The 12,993-nt window shown below is 43.7% G+C and overlaps 1 protein-coding gene across 1 annotated transcript in view; it reads right to left on the reverse strand.

Moving 5' to 3' along the window:
• The window catches only part of ADGRG4 (adhesion G protein-coupled receptor G4), a 68,738-nt gene that overhangs the window by 41,005 nt on the left and 14,740 nt on the right, over positions 1–12,993 (reverse strand). The window contains exons 4-5 of the mRNA XM_065556734.1: positions 3,641–3,712; positions 1,779–2,741 (exon numbers count right to left, since the gene is read on the reverse strand). Coding sequence (XP_065412806.1) covers positions 1,779–2,741; positions 3,641–3,712 — 1,035 coding nt within the window. The remainder of the gene's footprint in view (positions 1–1,778; positions 2,742–3,640; positions 3,713–12,993) is intronic.

Raw genomic sequence — 12,993 nt, forward strand, 5'->3', positions numbered from 1 at the left:
TGGCTGAGTTACTGAAGTCCTCAAATCATGATTTAAAGACATCATATTACAGAGAATCCACGATTTTTACACTAAACCTGCAAGTGACCCATGCTGCAGAGGAAGTTGAACCAACCCCCATCCCCCCAACAGAGTCTCCGCCAATCTGACCTGGGGGGAAATTCCTTCCCAACCCCAAATATGGCGATCAGTTAGACCCTAAGCATGGGGCAAGACACACCAGCCAGACCCTGGGAAAGAATTCTCTGCAGTAACTCAGCCATCCCCCTCTAGTGTTTGAGCTGCTGGTCCTCATCCTCAAAGGAAATCTGCACAACACCTTCAAAAGACAAGTAGGGGAGCTTACATTACCCACAAAAGCTTATGCCCAAATAAATCTGTTAGTCTTTAAGGTGCCACTGGACTCCTTGTTATTCATAACTCAGCTAGACACTTAAAGTCATGGACTGAATACATACTAGATCTATGGTTTATTACCAATCTATAACCAATTTACCCCTCCCCCAGCTTTTTCCCCCTTTCTCCCCTATGACTGGAGAGGTGTTAACGGGCCACTTCACATTGAATGGTCCCTTGAAATATGTGTTAACTACGTATGCTAAACAATCAGTTCCACCTTGAATTTAGCTGAGACACCCGGGCCTAGCCAGGTCAGCTGACTTGGGCTGAGGCAGCGGGGCTAACAATTGCTGTGTAGACATTCGGACTCGGGCTGGAGCCCGAGATCTGAGACCTTCAACCCTGGCAGGGTTCCACACAGCTCAGGCATAAGCCCAAATGTTTACACAACAATTTTTCAGCCCTGGAGCCCAAGTCCCATGAGCCCGAGTCAGCTGACTGGGCAGCCGTGGGTTTTTTAATCCCTGTGTAGACATGCCTTCTGAGTACCTTTTCCAGACCTGAAAGAGCTCTGTGTAGTTTGAAAGCTTGTCTCTCTGACCAACAGAAGTTGGTTCAATCAAAGATTATTACCTCTCTCAGCTTGTCTCTCTAATAAAAAATAATAGTCCTTTTCATTTAGGGTTACATTGTAGGGAAGATGCACAATATGAGAGAGAAAAAAGCCTTCACAGATGATAGATTGCTCTGTTTTGTGCTAGTTGGAAGATATACAGTTTACCTTTTCACTTCTATATATTTGATCTTAAAGGCCCAATCTAGCTCTTAGATATATAGCAGTTGTGAGGGTTTCTGGCTAATTTACATCAGGGAGCTGCTTAAATTGCTTTTCTAAGAAAAATAGTTAATCTCAACATATTAGGCATACTATATGTAGTCAAAATGTATATATGTATTTGGCTGGGATTAACAGCCAGATAATCATGGGGAGACAACTACAGCTGCATTTGTTTAGCCAACAATGAACTGCAGCTGGAAGCATCACTTGTTAACCACCTAAGTTAAACAAACAGGTAGCTAGGCAGCTAATTACTAACAAGCCCAAACAGTCATGACTTGCTAATTTGTGCCCACAATGAATCTGTAGGGACAACAATGTGAGAGCCTGCAAAAAGAAAAACTCTGTCAAACAGGTTGTCATGTTTCCATTCATTTAAAGAAAAATATTGTATACTGTGGATTAAATGTGATGCTCTTAGCTGGCTGAACAGTGCCTAAGAACTATCAGGGTTTTCATCTCATCTCATTTCCTTGCTACTGGGGCTGGATCATTAGAAGGGGCGTTTCTCTTCATGGTTTAATGTAGAAGCCTAGATGAAATCTGGCATTCTGTATAGTCCACTACTCTTTACCCACAGAACATTATGCAAATTCCATACCTTTTTTATCTGATTTTACTGTAGTGGACAGATCAGGTGTAGATACAGATGTGGACTTGGAGGGTTTGGATGTGGTTTTGGTATCTGTAGATAAGGTTGTCACTGTTGGTCTGGAAACAGGCAAAATACTAGTAGGTTTAGTGGTAGATGTAGTTACAATAGGTTGTGATGTAGCCTCACCAGGTTTGGAGGTAGGAACAGTCTCATTAGGTTTGGGTGAAGCTGTGGTCCCAGCAGATATCAATGGATGGGTAGTCCCGGGCACGGTAACTGAGGTACTGGGCATTGATGTTGTGGAAGAGGAGGTGGGTGAAGCTGTGGTCCCAGCAGATATCAATGGATGGGTAGTCCCGGGCACAGTAACTGAGGTACTGGGTGTCGATGTTGTGGAAGAGGAGGTGGGTGAAGCTGTGGTCCCAGCAGATATCAATGGATGGGTAGTCCCGGGCACGGTAACTGAGGTACTGGGCATTGATGTTGTGGAAGAGGAGGTGGGTGAAGCTGTGGTCCCAGCAGATATCAATGGATGGGTAGTCCCGGGCACGGTAACTGAGGTACTGGGCATTGATGTTGTGGAAGAGGAGGTGGGTGAAGCTGTGGTCCCAGCAGATATCAATGGATGGGTAGTCCCGGGCACAGTAACTGAGGTACTGGGTGTTGATGTTGTGGAAGAGGAAGTGGGTGAAGTTGTGGTCCCAGCAGATATCAATGGATGCGTAGTCCCGGGCACGGTAACTGAGGTACTGGGCGTTGATGTTGTGGAAGAGGATAGGAGTGTATGTGTGGTCCCATCTGGGTTAACCATTGATGTGGTCTCGGGTGCTTGAGGTGTTGCAGCAGTAGTAGAGGATTCGGCTCTTGTCATGTCTGTTGGCTCAGGGACAGATATGGTTGTATAATGTATAGTAGTATATCCAGGAACAGCTGTGGTCATATCTTCAGTTGTTGCATCTCCAGTGAAAGCTATGAAAGCAAAACATTTTGAAATACATCTTCATCCAAATATAATAACCTTCAAATGCAGACACATTTTGGCTGCAACCAGGATTCCCCCATTTTAAGCTTGATCTTGTGCGGTGTTGGGCATCTTCCACCCCAGCTGAAATCAACTCTTGGAGCTGACCAGCACTTTGCAGGATCAGCCCCTTTGTACTAACAAATCTTGTTAGGGAAAAATAACTTGGAGAAAACCAACTCATGTCATTACAGGCAAATAATTAACATTTAGGAATTACTTTTTAAGGCCAACATGAGTTGAAGATTTCAGGATAACTTTTCACACACCCCAATATGTTGTAACCAAACACAGACTGCATAACATACATGTAATGGCACTATGGAATATCCAACGAATTTACTTTATGTTTTCTATCATAAATTGTGTCCTCCTTGCTCTTCTGGCGCCCGGTCAGTACTGTGCTGATCCAGTTCTATGCCTGCGTCACCCATTGATTTAAATAGAATGAGACTGGCATAAAATTAGAATAATCCAGTGCTGAATCAGGCTTCTGACCGCAGAAAACAGCGGGCCCAATGGAGCTACACTGATTTACCCTAGCTGAAGATTTGGCACTGTGTGTGTTATATAAGGTCTCTCTTTCTGCTGAGCTTGTGTAACATCTATTGATATTAGCCCAACTTACCACTGTGTTGTACTAATTTCACACCAGTGAAAACACCAGGGACATCTTTCACTTTTCATTACATGCTATCTAAAATCATATGCATTTTTACTTGAAACAATAATAAATTGACATTTTAAAAAATCTGTGTTACTGTGGATGTAACATGAATCAGGTACTTATCAGTGATGATCTGATCACTTTAACATTTACAGCCTTTGCTTCAAGAAAGGCACATACTTGGAGTGCTACCATTAGTAGATGTGGGTGGAGATGATGTAGTAGCAGCTGTTGATGATGCTTCCTCTGAGCCTGTTGAGAAGATAAATAAAAGATGTAAAAAATCTGTAGAAGCAAAATGAATATACAAGAGAAAAGCTACTGTAAAAGAGACTAAACTTCAGCAATGACCAATACAACAGAGGACTATTCTTACTACAGGGACTGCAGCAGCACCCCCACACTGAGGAACATACTTGTGCAGGTGGTGCTGATTACTCCAGGGATAATTGGACTACATAAGGGAGAGAAATGGGGAACTGCAAAGTTTGGACCAAATTGGAAATCAGACTTTCTGTGGCAAAAGGATGATAAGTTGGCTTCAGGACTGGCTGCAATAAGCCCATTTCTTTTTCATGGGTTTGCATACCTGTGTGCATCCATCACCGTGATATCTGAGTCTTATTCCTTAGTGTGATCATGGCATGTACAGAATAAATAACACCTTCAATGCCTAATCTATGGAAATCTCAGCTGGGCAAGTTCCATTGATGCCAGCCACCACCATTCTGGCTGGCACCATCACAGGAGAATTTGCAATGACAATGAACCAACCAACACAGGAATGATAATGAAAATGTAGCAGATGGCAGGATAATAAGCAGATACTGACTTCCTTTGAAGTGAACCAGAAGATTTGTTGTTACAAGGAGGAGGGAGAAGAATTGTTCTTCTTAACCTCTGAGGATAGGACAAGAAGCAATGGGCTTAAATTGCAGCAAGGGAGGTTTAGGTTGGACATTAGGAAAAACTTCCCAACTGTCAGGGTGGTTAAGTACTGGAATAAATTGCTTAGGGAGGTTGTGGAATCTCCATCATTGGAGGTTTTTAAGAGCAGGTTAGACAAACACCTGTCAGGGACGGTCTAGATAATACTTAATCCTGCCATGAGTGCAGGGGACTGGACTAGATGACCTCTCGAGGTCCCCTCCAGTTCTATGATTCTATGATTTATTGACCCAAAAGGAGACTGTTGACAGAAACAAATCCAAGGTCAGTATTTATCTTAAAGAACAATAAAACTGGATCATTATAACATGTTTTTAGTATGTATTATCACATACATTATGACTTTCTCCCTCCATTCTGGCCACCAAGCTGTTAAGTGTTTTCTTTTAAACCTATATTCCTGTGGGGAGATGAAATAAGAGATCCAGAAAAAAATATATATACACTTCACCCCTGATATCCCCTTCTAACCCGGGTGGGGGGGCATTTTATAGAAATGTAGGGCTGGAAGGGATCTTGAAAGATCATCAAGTCCAGTCCCCTGTGCTGAGGTTGGACCAAGTAAACCTAGACCATTCCTGATGGGCATTTGTCCAATCTCTTCTTAAAAACCTCCAGTGATGGGGATTCCACAACCTCTCTTGGAAGCCTATTCCAGAGCTTACCTACCCTAATAGTAACACATTTTCCCCTAATATCTAACCTAAATCTCCCTTGCTGCAGATGAAGCCCATTACTTCTTGACTTACTTTCAGTGGGCATGGAGAACAATTGATCACCAGCCTCTTTATAACAGCCCTTGAGATACTTAAAGACTGTTCTCAGGTTCCCCTCAGCCTTCTTTTCTCCTGGGCTCATTAGGGAGGTCTCCAAACCCTAAAGATCCCAGGATACCCAGAGGAAGGAATGTCTTTGGAGTGCCTGTCTGTCCAGGGTGCTGCCCATCCACCCTTTCCTCTTGACAAAGACTCCTTTGGGAGTTATGATGCCATTGGCTCCCATCCCTGGGTGTGACTGGGAATGAGAAGCAGCATTAAGCCCCTGATGGATATTTGACAGAATACCTGCTGGGTCCCCAGGAGAACATATGTTGGAGAGATGCTGCTCCCCAGCCCACTCTCTCCCCCACAGCAACAGAAGCCTAATCCTACGGAGTGGCTGTAGAAGGGCTTCTGGGACGTCTCAGGGAACAGCATGTTATACAGCACAGATAATTCTCTCTTCTGTAACCCCCTCCACCTCTGCCCCATTTGGTGAAAGGTAGCATGGAGCCATTCATCAGGAAAATGCTAGAGAAGTTTGGAGAATATTGCATTCCAATTAGAACGCACACTGAAATCTATGTTTGCTTCTGACTTGGCTAAACTGAAATGTTAGCTTCCAGGAGGAGACTTTTCTGACTACAAAGAGGTAACTGGCTAACATGCAGTAGAGAATGGCCTCTGAATGTTTAATGATAACATGGCATAAAGGATTCCCATCATATACGCTTGGGCAGCTTTCCTGTTATTTTCCAAATGGAGAGAGCTGAGAATTAGTCAGCTAATTATCCTTGAAATGAATCACCTTGTCAAACCAGATAGGTCTTTGTATTTCATTTGCAACCTGCCTCATCATCAGCCAAACAAGAGCAAAATGGATGATACAAACTCATATGTTCAACAGAAAATGGCAGTGAACTGAATCACTGTAGATGCATTGCACGGTGGTATTGATTTTATATATAAAAAAAAGAACACTCACAACACTTTGCCTTACTGATGCAATTGCACTGCTCTGCTTGAACTTTCTGATGCCTCTTTCCACTCAGAGGAAATTCAGAGACTGGCATTCTCGCCCTGAGCAAGAGTAATGTAGGGTATGTCTACACTGCAATAAAACACAGCTGGCCTGTGTCAGCTGACTTGGACTGCAGGGCTATAAATTGGAGTATTGACATTCAGGCTTGGGCTGGAGCCCGCGAGTACTGAATTTGATGTATATTGACTGAGTGGCTCTGCTTCAGTGATTGTTTCTTCCCTGGAGCTGGTATTTTGTGAAATCTTTTAAACTCACTCCCGCCCTCTCCCCCCATTTTCTCTAAGGCATAGGCCATGCACTCTGTGTAGAGTCAAAATTCATCTCTTCTTGAGGTCTGACTTTATTAACAAATAAAATTAACAATAAGGGCTGGTCTACACTGGGAACCTACATCGGCACCACACCCCAGAGAGACGTAACTATGCTGACCTAACCCCCAGTGTAGACAGAGCTAGGTCAATGGAAGAATTCTTTCATCAGCCTAGCTACCACCTCTTGGGAAGGTGGATTACCTACACTGATGGGAGAAGCTCTCCCGTTGGTATAGGTATTGTCTACACTGGAGCACTCTTGCTGTGCCACTTTCGTATTTAAAGTGTAGACATACCCTCAGGGAGGTGGATTAACTCCAGTGACAGGAAAATCCCTCCCGTCGCTGTAGTGAGTGTCTACACTGAAGCTGTGCTGCTATAGCATTGTAAGTTTAGACATAGCCTCAGACAACATGAAATCCAGATTCCAGTTTTCTCCCCTAGCTTGGCTGCTCCTAGAGTTCCATGCTCCGAGCTGTTCAGCCATTTCTTGGGTCCTCACTGCCTCAGACTCAAAATCCTTCTTTCAGGAATCCTATTCTGGGGTCCCCTTGCTCCCTTCTCATATCCTCCAGCCTTGATAGCACTGGAAGGTTTTACTGCCAGCTTCAGCCCCTGTCTTCAGGAGAGTCTGTCCATTAACCCCTTCCTGCTCTTGTCCAGTTTGACGTCCACTCCTCTTGAGTGTGTGTCCATGTTTTCAGTATATTCCAAAAATTGCTGCAAGTGGGAAACAGTACTTTTAGGAATGAGATGTCTGTAATAACAGCGGAGCCAATTCACTCAGAATTGGCAAAGAACTGGCTCTCCTTATTCCAGTCCACCAGACAGTGTGATGGATGGTTGGAAAGACATAATGGTGTACAGGCCACCCCAGAGCAAGTATTACAGCATAGTCCAGCAGTCAGTCCACACCCTTGTTTGTGGCATTGTCAGATGTCAGGGGAGTCAGGTGTCCTTTTGTAGTATATTGCTCTTGTAACCCAAACCCTAACAAAGAGACTAACTTCTTGTTGCTGCTCCCAGCCTGTACTAGGGTGCAATAAAAAAAACAGACACCTTTTCACACAGTACTTGATGGATCATGATATTGTGGTATAGTGAGGCATGTGCTTTGGGGGTTGCTTTTGTTTACTCAGACCTCTTGCTCCAGAGGGGCCACTGCACTTCTGGAATGAAAAGGTCTCATTTGCTCTACCTCCATTTTCTCCCTTCCTCTAGACTCCAAGGTACTTTCTTCCAGCAGACTGCAGTAGGACAGTCACTTGAGCTGACCAAATAATTATTTGCTGCTCCGCTATTTGGAACAAATTTGTCATGTCCTCACTCCTCAGTTCTGAATCAACCAACTACAAGACAAACCCAAATGTAGAAGCTCGGTATACAGGCCTTCGACCAGAGGGCACGCTTAACCCTTTCCATAAATGCTGTTTGACACACACAGTATATGGACGAGAAGAAGCCAGAAAATCCCATCAAATCCCAAAACCTCAAGATAAAAGAAAAAAGATCCCTTGAAAAATAACGCAAGTAGAGGAACCCTAAGGGAAAGTGCTGTGCTTTTTTTCTCTACAGTGACAAGGCAAAAGAAGGCAGTGGAGAACACATCCCCCAGTACCACAGGGGAATGTGAAATCTCGATGTTCTTAGGTATATTGTAGTCCTAAAATAAACCTGAGCTCTCTGAAATCCACATCTCGCTAATACAAACCTCGATCTCTGGTTTCATGATGACTGCAGTAATGGAAGAAAATTTTTGTCTAACTATATTTCTCCCTTATAATCCTGTGGCCTGTAAAACTTACGCAGGATGAGTCAAATGGCTCCTGCCAGAGATATTATTCAACACAATAACTCCAGGGGGTACAATCAGAATGACATCTCGTAGGAAACGCTTTTTGCTCTGCAAAACAGAATCCACATTCACCAAGGATTTTAAATCTTTCAGAGATTTGTGAGTCTGGGTCCATGCTCTGAACGGCAGCTGGCAAACCAAAGAGCCTTACGTTGAGATTTCACAAGGGGGTTCCCATAGGTTCCCCCCTGCACCCTTAACTTATGCTCCAAGTCCGTGGAAGCTTGGCTTAATACTCTCAGCGGGCCTGACACAGCAATGAATCATGGAACAAAAGATGGCTCCTGCACGAGTGGTGCAGGTTCAAAACCTAGGAGGGCCATATCAAGGCATCCACCCAAAGCAGGGAGGATGAGGCTGTCTATAGAGGTGCAACCATGTGCATCAAGTGGAAGAGGGAACCAGGAGTGAAAATGCATGAGTCCTGCAGTCATATCTATAGGCTAATAAAGTGAGGAAGACCAGACCCCCATCATCTGCCCCCAGGGACTGTACCTGTCTCTGAGAGAGAAGGAACAGAAGAAGGTAAGCTGGGTGCAAGCAAACTGTGCATTTTAAGACGCCTAAATGTCTACATCTAGGAACAAAGAATATAGGCCATACTTACACAATTGGGGACTGTATCCTGGGAAGCACTGACCGAAAAAAAATTGGGGTCATGGTGGATAATCAGCTGAACATGAGCTCCAGTGGGATGCTGTGGCCAAAAAGACAAATGTGATCCCAAGGTGCATAAAGTGGGACCATTGTGAAGCAGTAGAGGGGTTATTTTACCTCTGTATTTGGCACTGGTACAACCACTGCTGGAATATTGTGTCCAATTCTGGTGCTCACAATTCAAGAAGGATGTTGTTAAATTGAAGAGGATTCAAAGAGCCATGAGAATGATTAAAGGATTAGCAAACATGGCTTATAGTGACAGAGTCAAGGAGCTCAATCTGTTTAGCTTAACAAAGAGAAGGTTAAGGGATGACTTGATTATAGTCTAAAAGTACGCACACGGGGACCAATATTTAATAATGGGCTCTTCGAGCACAGAAAGTTATAACAAGATCCAGTGGTTGGAGGTTGAAGCTAGACAAAGCACACAGGAAATAAGGCATAAATTTATAACTGAGAGTAATCAACCATTAGAACAATTTACCCAAGGGTCGTGGTGAATTTTCCATCACTGATCATTTAGAAAAACATCCAGTCTTAATTTTAAAAAGAGCTGCTCTAGGAAGTATTTTGGAGTAGTTCTATGGCCTGTGTTATACAGGAGAGTAGATGATGGTCCCTTCTGGCTTTGGAATCTATTAATAAGGAGCCATGGATTTGAATTTTCAGATGGACCACAACATTTTAGCAAAGTTATCGTGGCCTTGGTCCCACTTAGCCTTAATCCACTCCTGCTTATTACTGTGATCTAGGGAAAGCAATGCGAAACCATAAAAGTGAAATGTCACCCTACCAGGCCCTCTTTTTAGCATAAACTTTTATTTTTTCGTTTTAGTTTTTTCCCCAACTAGTTTGTAGAAATACAAAAGTGCTTTTTGAATAAGATTTATCAAGCGCTAAACTAAATCGATTGATTGTGCTTTGCGCAGAGTCTAGGTTTGAATTTGTCTTTATAGCTGTGACATATGCTGCTGATTCTTCTCCAAATAAGGGAAGTTTATGACCAGAGCTTAATTGCTGTAGATTACATTTGGGATTCCAGCGTTAATGGTGTCATATTTCAAACAGTGTTGCCTTGGGGCCATGTACGAGGTCAATGGGGGTCAGGTATAATGATCCAGCAAAGTCTGGGGGTGGGGACAAATTGCTAAACAAAAATCAAACCCACTCTAATTAGAGAAGTATCTTATGATGCATTTTTTCATTTAAATAATGACAAATCAAGCATAATTACAATTTAACATATTCAAATCCCTCTCCCTCATTATCACCTGAAGAAGAAAATCTGTGTTTATCATCACATGTCAGCGATCGTTACTGTTACACAGATGTAGGACTAGACACCTGCTTCCCATAACATCACTTGTTTTGATTAACCTGCACAAAATTCTGCTAATAAAATGAGGGTTGAGGAGAGATGACAGATGTGATCTGCAGCTAGAAAAATACTGTACTACTGAAATTATAATATCCAAATCATGCAGATTGAATTTAGTGCTTTAGCAAATGGCATTCTCTTTGGCATTCTGAAAAACATACGTCATTCCAATAATACGGGTTTTCAAACTGGGGGTTGCGAGACTATTACATGAGGGGTCCCAAGCTGTCAGCCTCCATCCCAAGCCCCGCTTTGCCTCCAGCATTTATAATGGTGTTAAATATATTAAAAAGTACTTTTAATGTAAAAGTGGGGGGGGGGGTCACACTCACAGGGTTGCTATGTGAAAGGAGTCACCAGTACAAAAGTTTGAGAGCCTGCAATAAAAGAGCTGTATAAATTAGACCAACAAATAAGTGAGCGTATGAACTGTAATACCCAGTATGCTTTATGTATCACAGTCCATGGTCATTACCATGAGATTCTTTTAAATTAATATTAAAGGCTCTGCTCTTGCTCTTACTGAAATCAGTGAGAGTTTTTCCATTGACCCTGTAACAGGATCAGGACCCACATTTTTAATTGTGAAAGATTAACTGAGTTTTGGAAAGTGAGAGGTCCTCTGTCATTATAGGTGGGGCTAGTATTGCTTATTCTTAAGATTGGTAGGCACCTGCCATTACAAGATCCTGTTTTCTGTTGCTTATAACTTTGCTAGACTTGAATTGTTTGGGCTGACATTTTCCATGCTGGGTATCTGCCTCAGGTGTGTGTGTGTGTGTGTGTGTGTGTGTGTGTGTGTGTGTGTGTGTGTGTGTGTGTGTGTGTGTGTGTGTGTGTGTGTGTGTGAAATTTCAGCCAAAATGGTTCAGCTGTTTCCACAAATGAGGTTAGAGAAAATATGTTGTTTTGCTCATGTTTAAAAAAAAAAAATCTGGTAACCTCTTCTTTTCCCTGACACAAAGGCCATCCCCGTGCTTTAGAGCAGGGACTTTAAAATTTAGCAGCAAGATCACCCTGGTGTCAGGGATGTGCCTTTTGCCCTCCCTGTTAAACTCCACCCAAATTTTAACCAAGTTATAAACCTTGGCAAAATTGCAGTTCTTACATCTTCAGTAGAGACTTCTTAGATTTTAGTAGCTAAATTCCCCCATGATTTTGTTCACTTTGGGCATGCTCAAGCCTGGGGATGAGCAGGACCTTCCCTCCAATTGCAGTTCTGGGCTGCTGTAGGCCATGTTGGGTCTGGGCACCTGAATTGAGAGTATTGAGAGTCTCTCTCCTCAGTATCCCACCCCGAAGCTGGGTCCAGGCAACATGGAGGAGGAGCTGCCTGAGTCAAATGGAGTGGGGACAAGAGATGGACCAAAAAGGGGTTGGGGGGGGGTTGGAAACTGGGACTGGTGGCTGGCAGGAGGGAGAGGAGAACTGGCACTGGAAGCTGGGGTAGGGGAAGACTGGGACGGGCTGGGCAAGGAGACTGGGGGCTGGGACCGAGTGCGTAGAATGGGACTGGAACAAGGAGTCAAGGGTGGAGAAGAGACAGGATTGAGTCAGGGACAGGGCAGAAGAAGTCATGCTTGAGGGGAAGGGGCAGAAGAGTCTGTGTCCACTAAAGGACCCCTCCCCCTGAGTCTGGAATGGAACCCAAAATTCCCGAGTGTCCCCCATTCTTCTGCTGTCAGCAACTATCTGTGAAACCCACTAGCAAAGAGTCCCCAACCACCTTTAGGGCTGGTCCACACAGAGGATGACAACCTGCTACTGGTGATTGTGGTAGCTCAAATGGCAGGTCTGTGTGCTAGATTTTAAGGTTTCGGCTTACTGATGAACCATGTTGGGTGCCAGGATAATGCCACATGATGGGATTTCTGTTTTTTTCAGTTTGTTTTTTTTTAAAACCTAGATTTTGTGTGCAATTTCCTACGTTAAAATAACATATTAAGGTTTCAAAGTCAGGTCCTCAAAAGTTAGGAAATTCCAAAATGATGGTTGCTTCTTCAACCTTAATTTTCTCCCCCCCGCCCCCTCTGCCCGGTGCATATGTCCTCCATATCCTACTGGAAGGGGCTACTTCCAGGAGTGAGGCAACCATGTCAGAGAATTGGGACTGGCCAACATAGTGGGGTCAGTCCTGCAAACAGTTCTTTTAAGACTCACAGTAAGGCCACTCAAGATGGTGGTCTCTTGTCCCCAGTATTCAAATAGCTGCGGTAGACAAGTCCCAGAAGGAGGCGCCATGATCTAGTGAAGCATGGGATAAGAAGCTGAGGTTCCAGGATTCTTTTCCTTGCTCTCCCAGAAACTCATTGTGTGACTGTGAACAAGTCAGCTGGGCTAGGATTTTTACAGGGGCTTAAGGGAGACAGGCACTGACTCCGATTGACTCTCAATGGAGTTAATCACCTCCCTCTCTTAGGTGCTTTGAAAATCCCAGCTTTCCTCTCTATGCGTCAGCTGCCCCATCTGTAAAACAGTGCTAAAAATACTCACCAACTTCTAAATAATTAACATCTGTAAGGTGCTGAGAGCTCTTTGGGCGAAAGACATGCTAAGGGCAAAGTAACATTCTTACTGACCG

This window comes from Chrysemys picta, chromosome 9 (assembly GCF_011386835.1).
Source record: "Chrysemys picta bellii isolate R12L10 chromosome 9, ASM1138683v2, whole genome shotgun sequence".
NCBI classification, from domain to species: domain Eukaryota; kingdom Metazoa; phylum Chordata; order Testudines; family Emydidae; genus Chrysemys; species Chrysemys picta.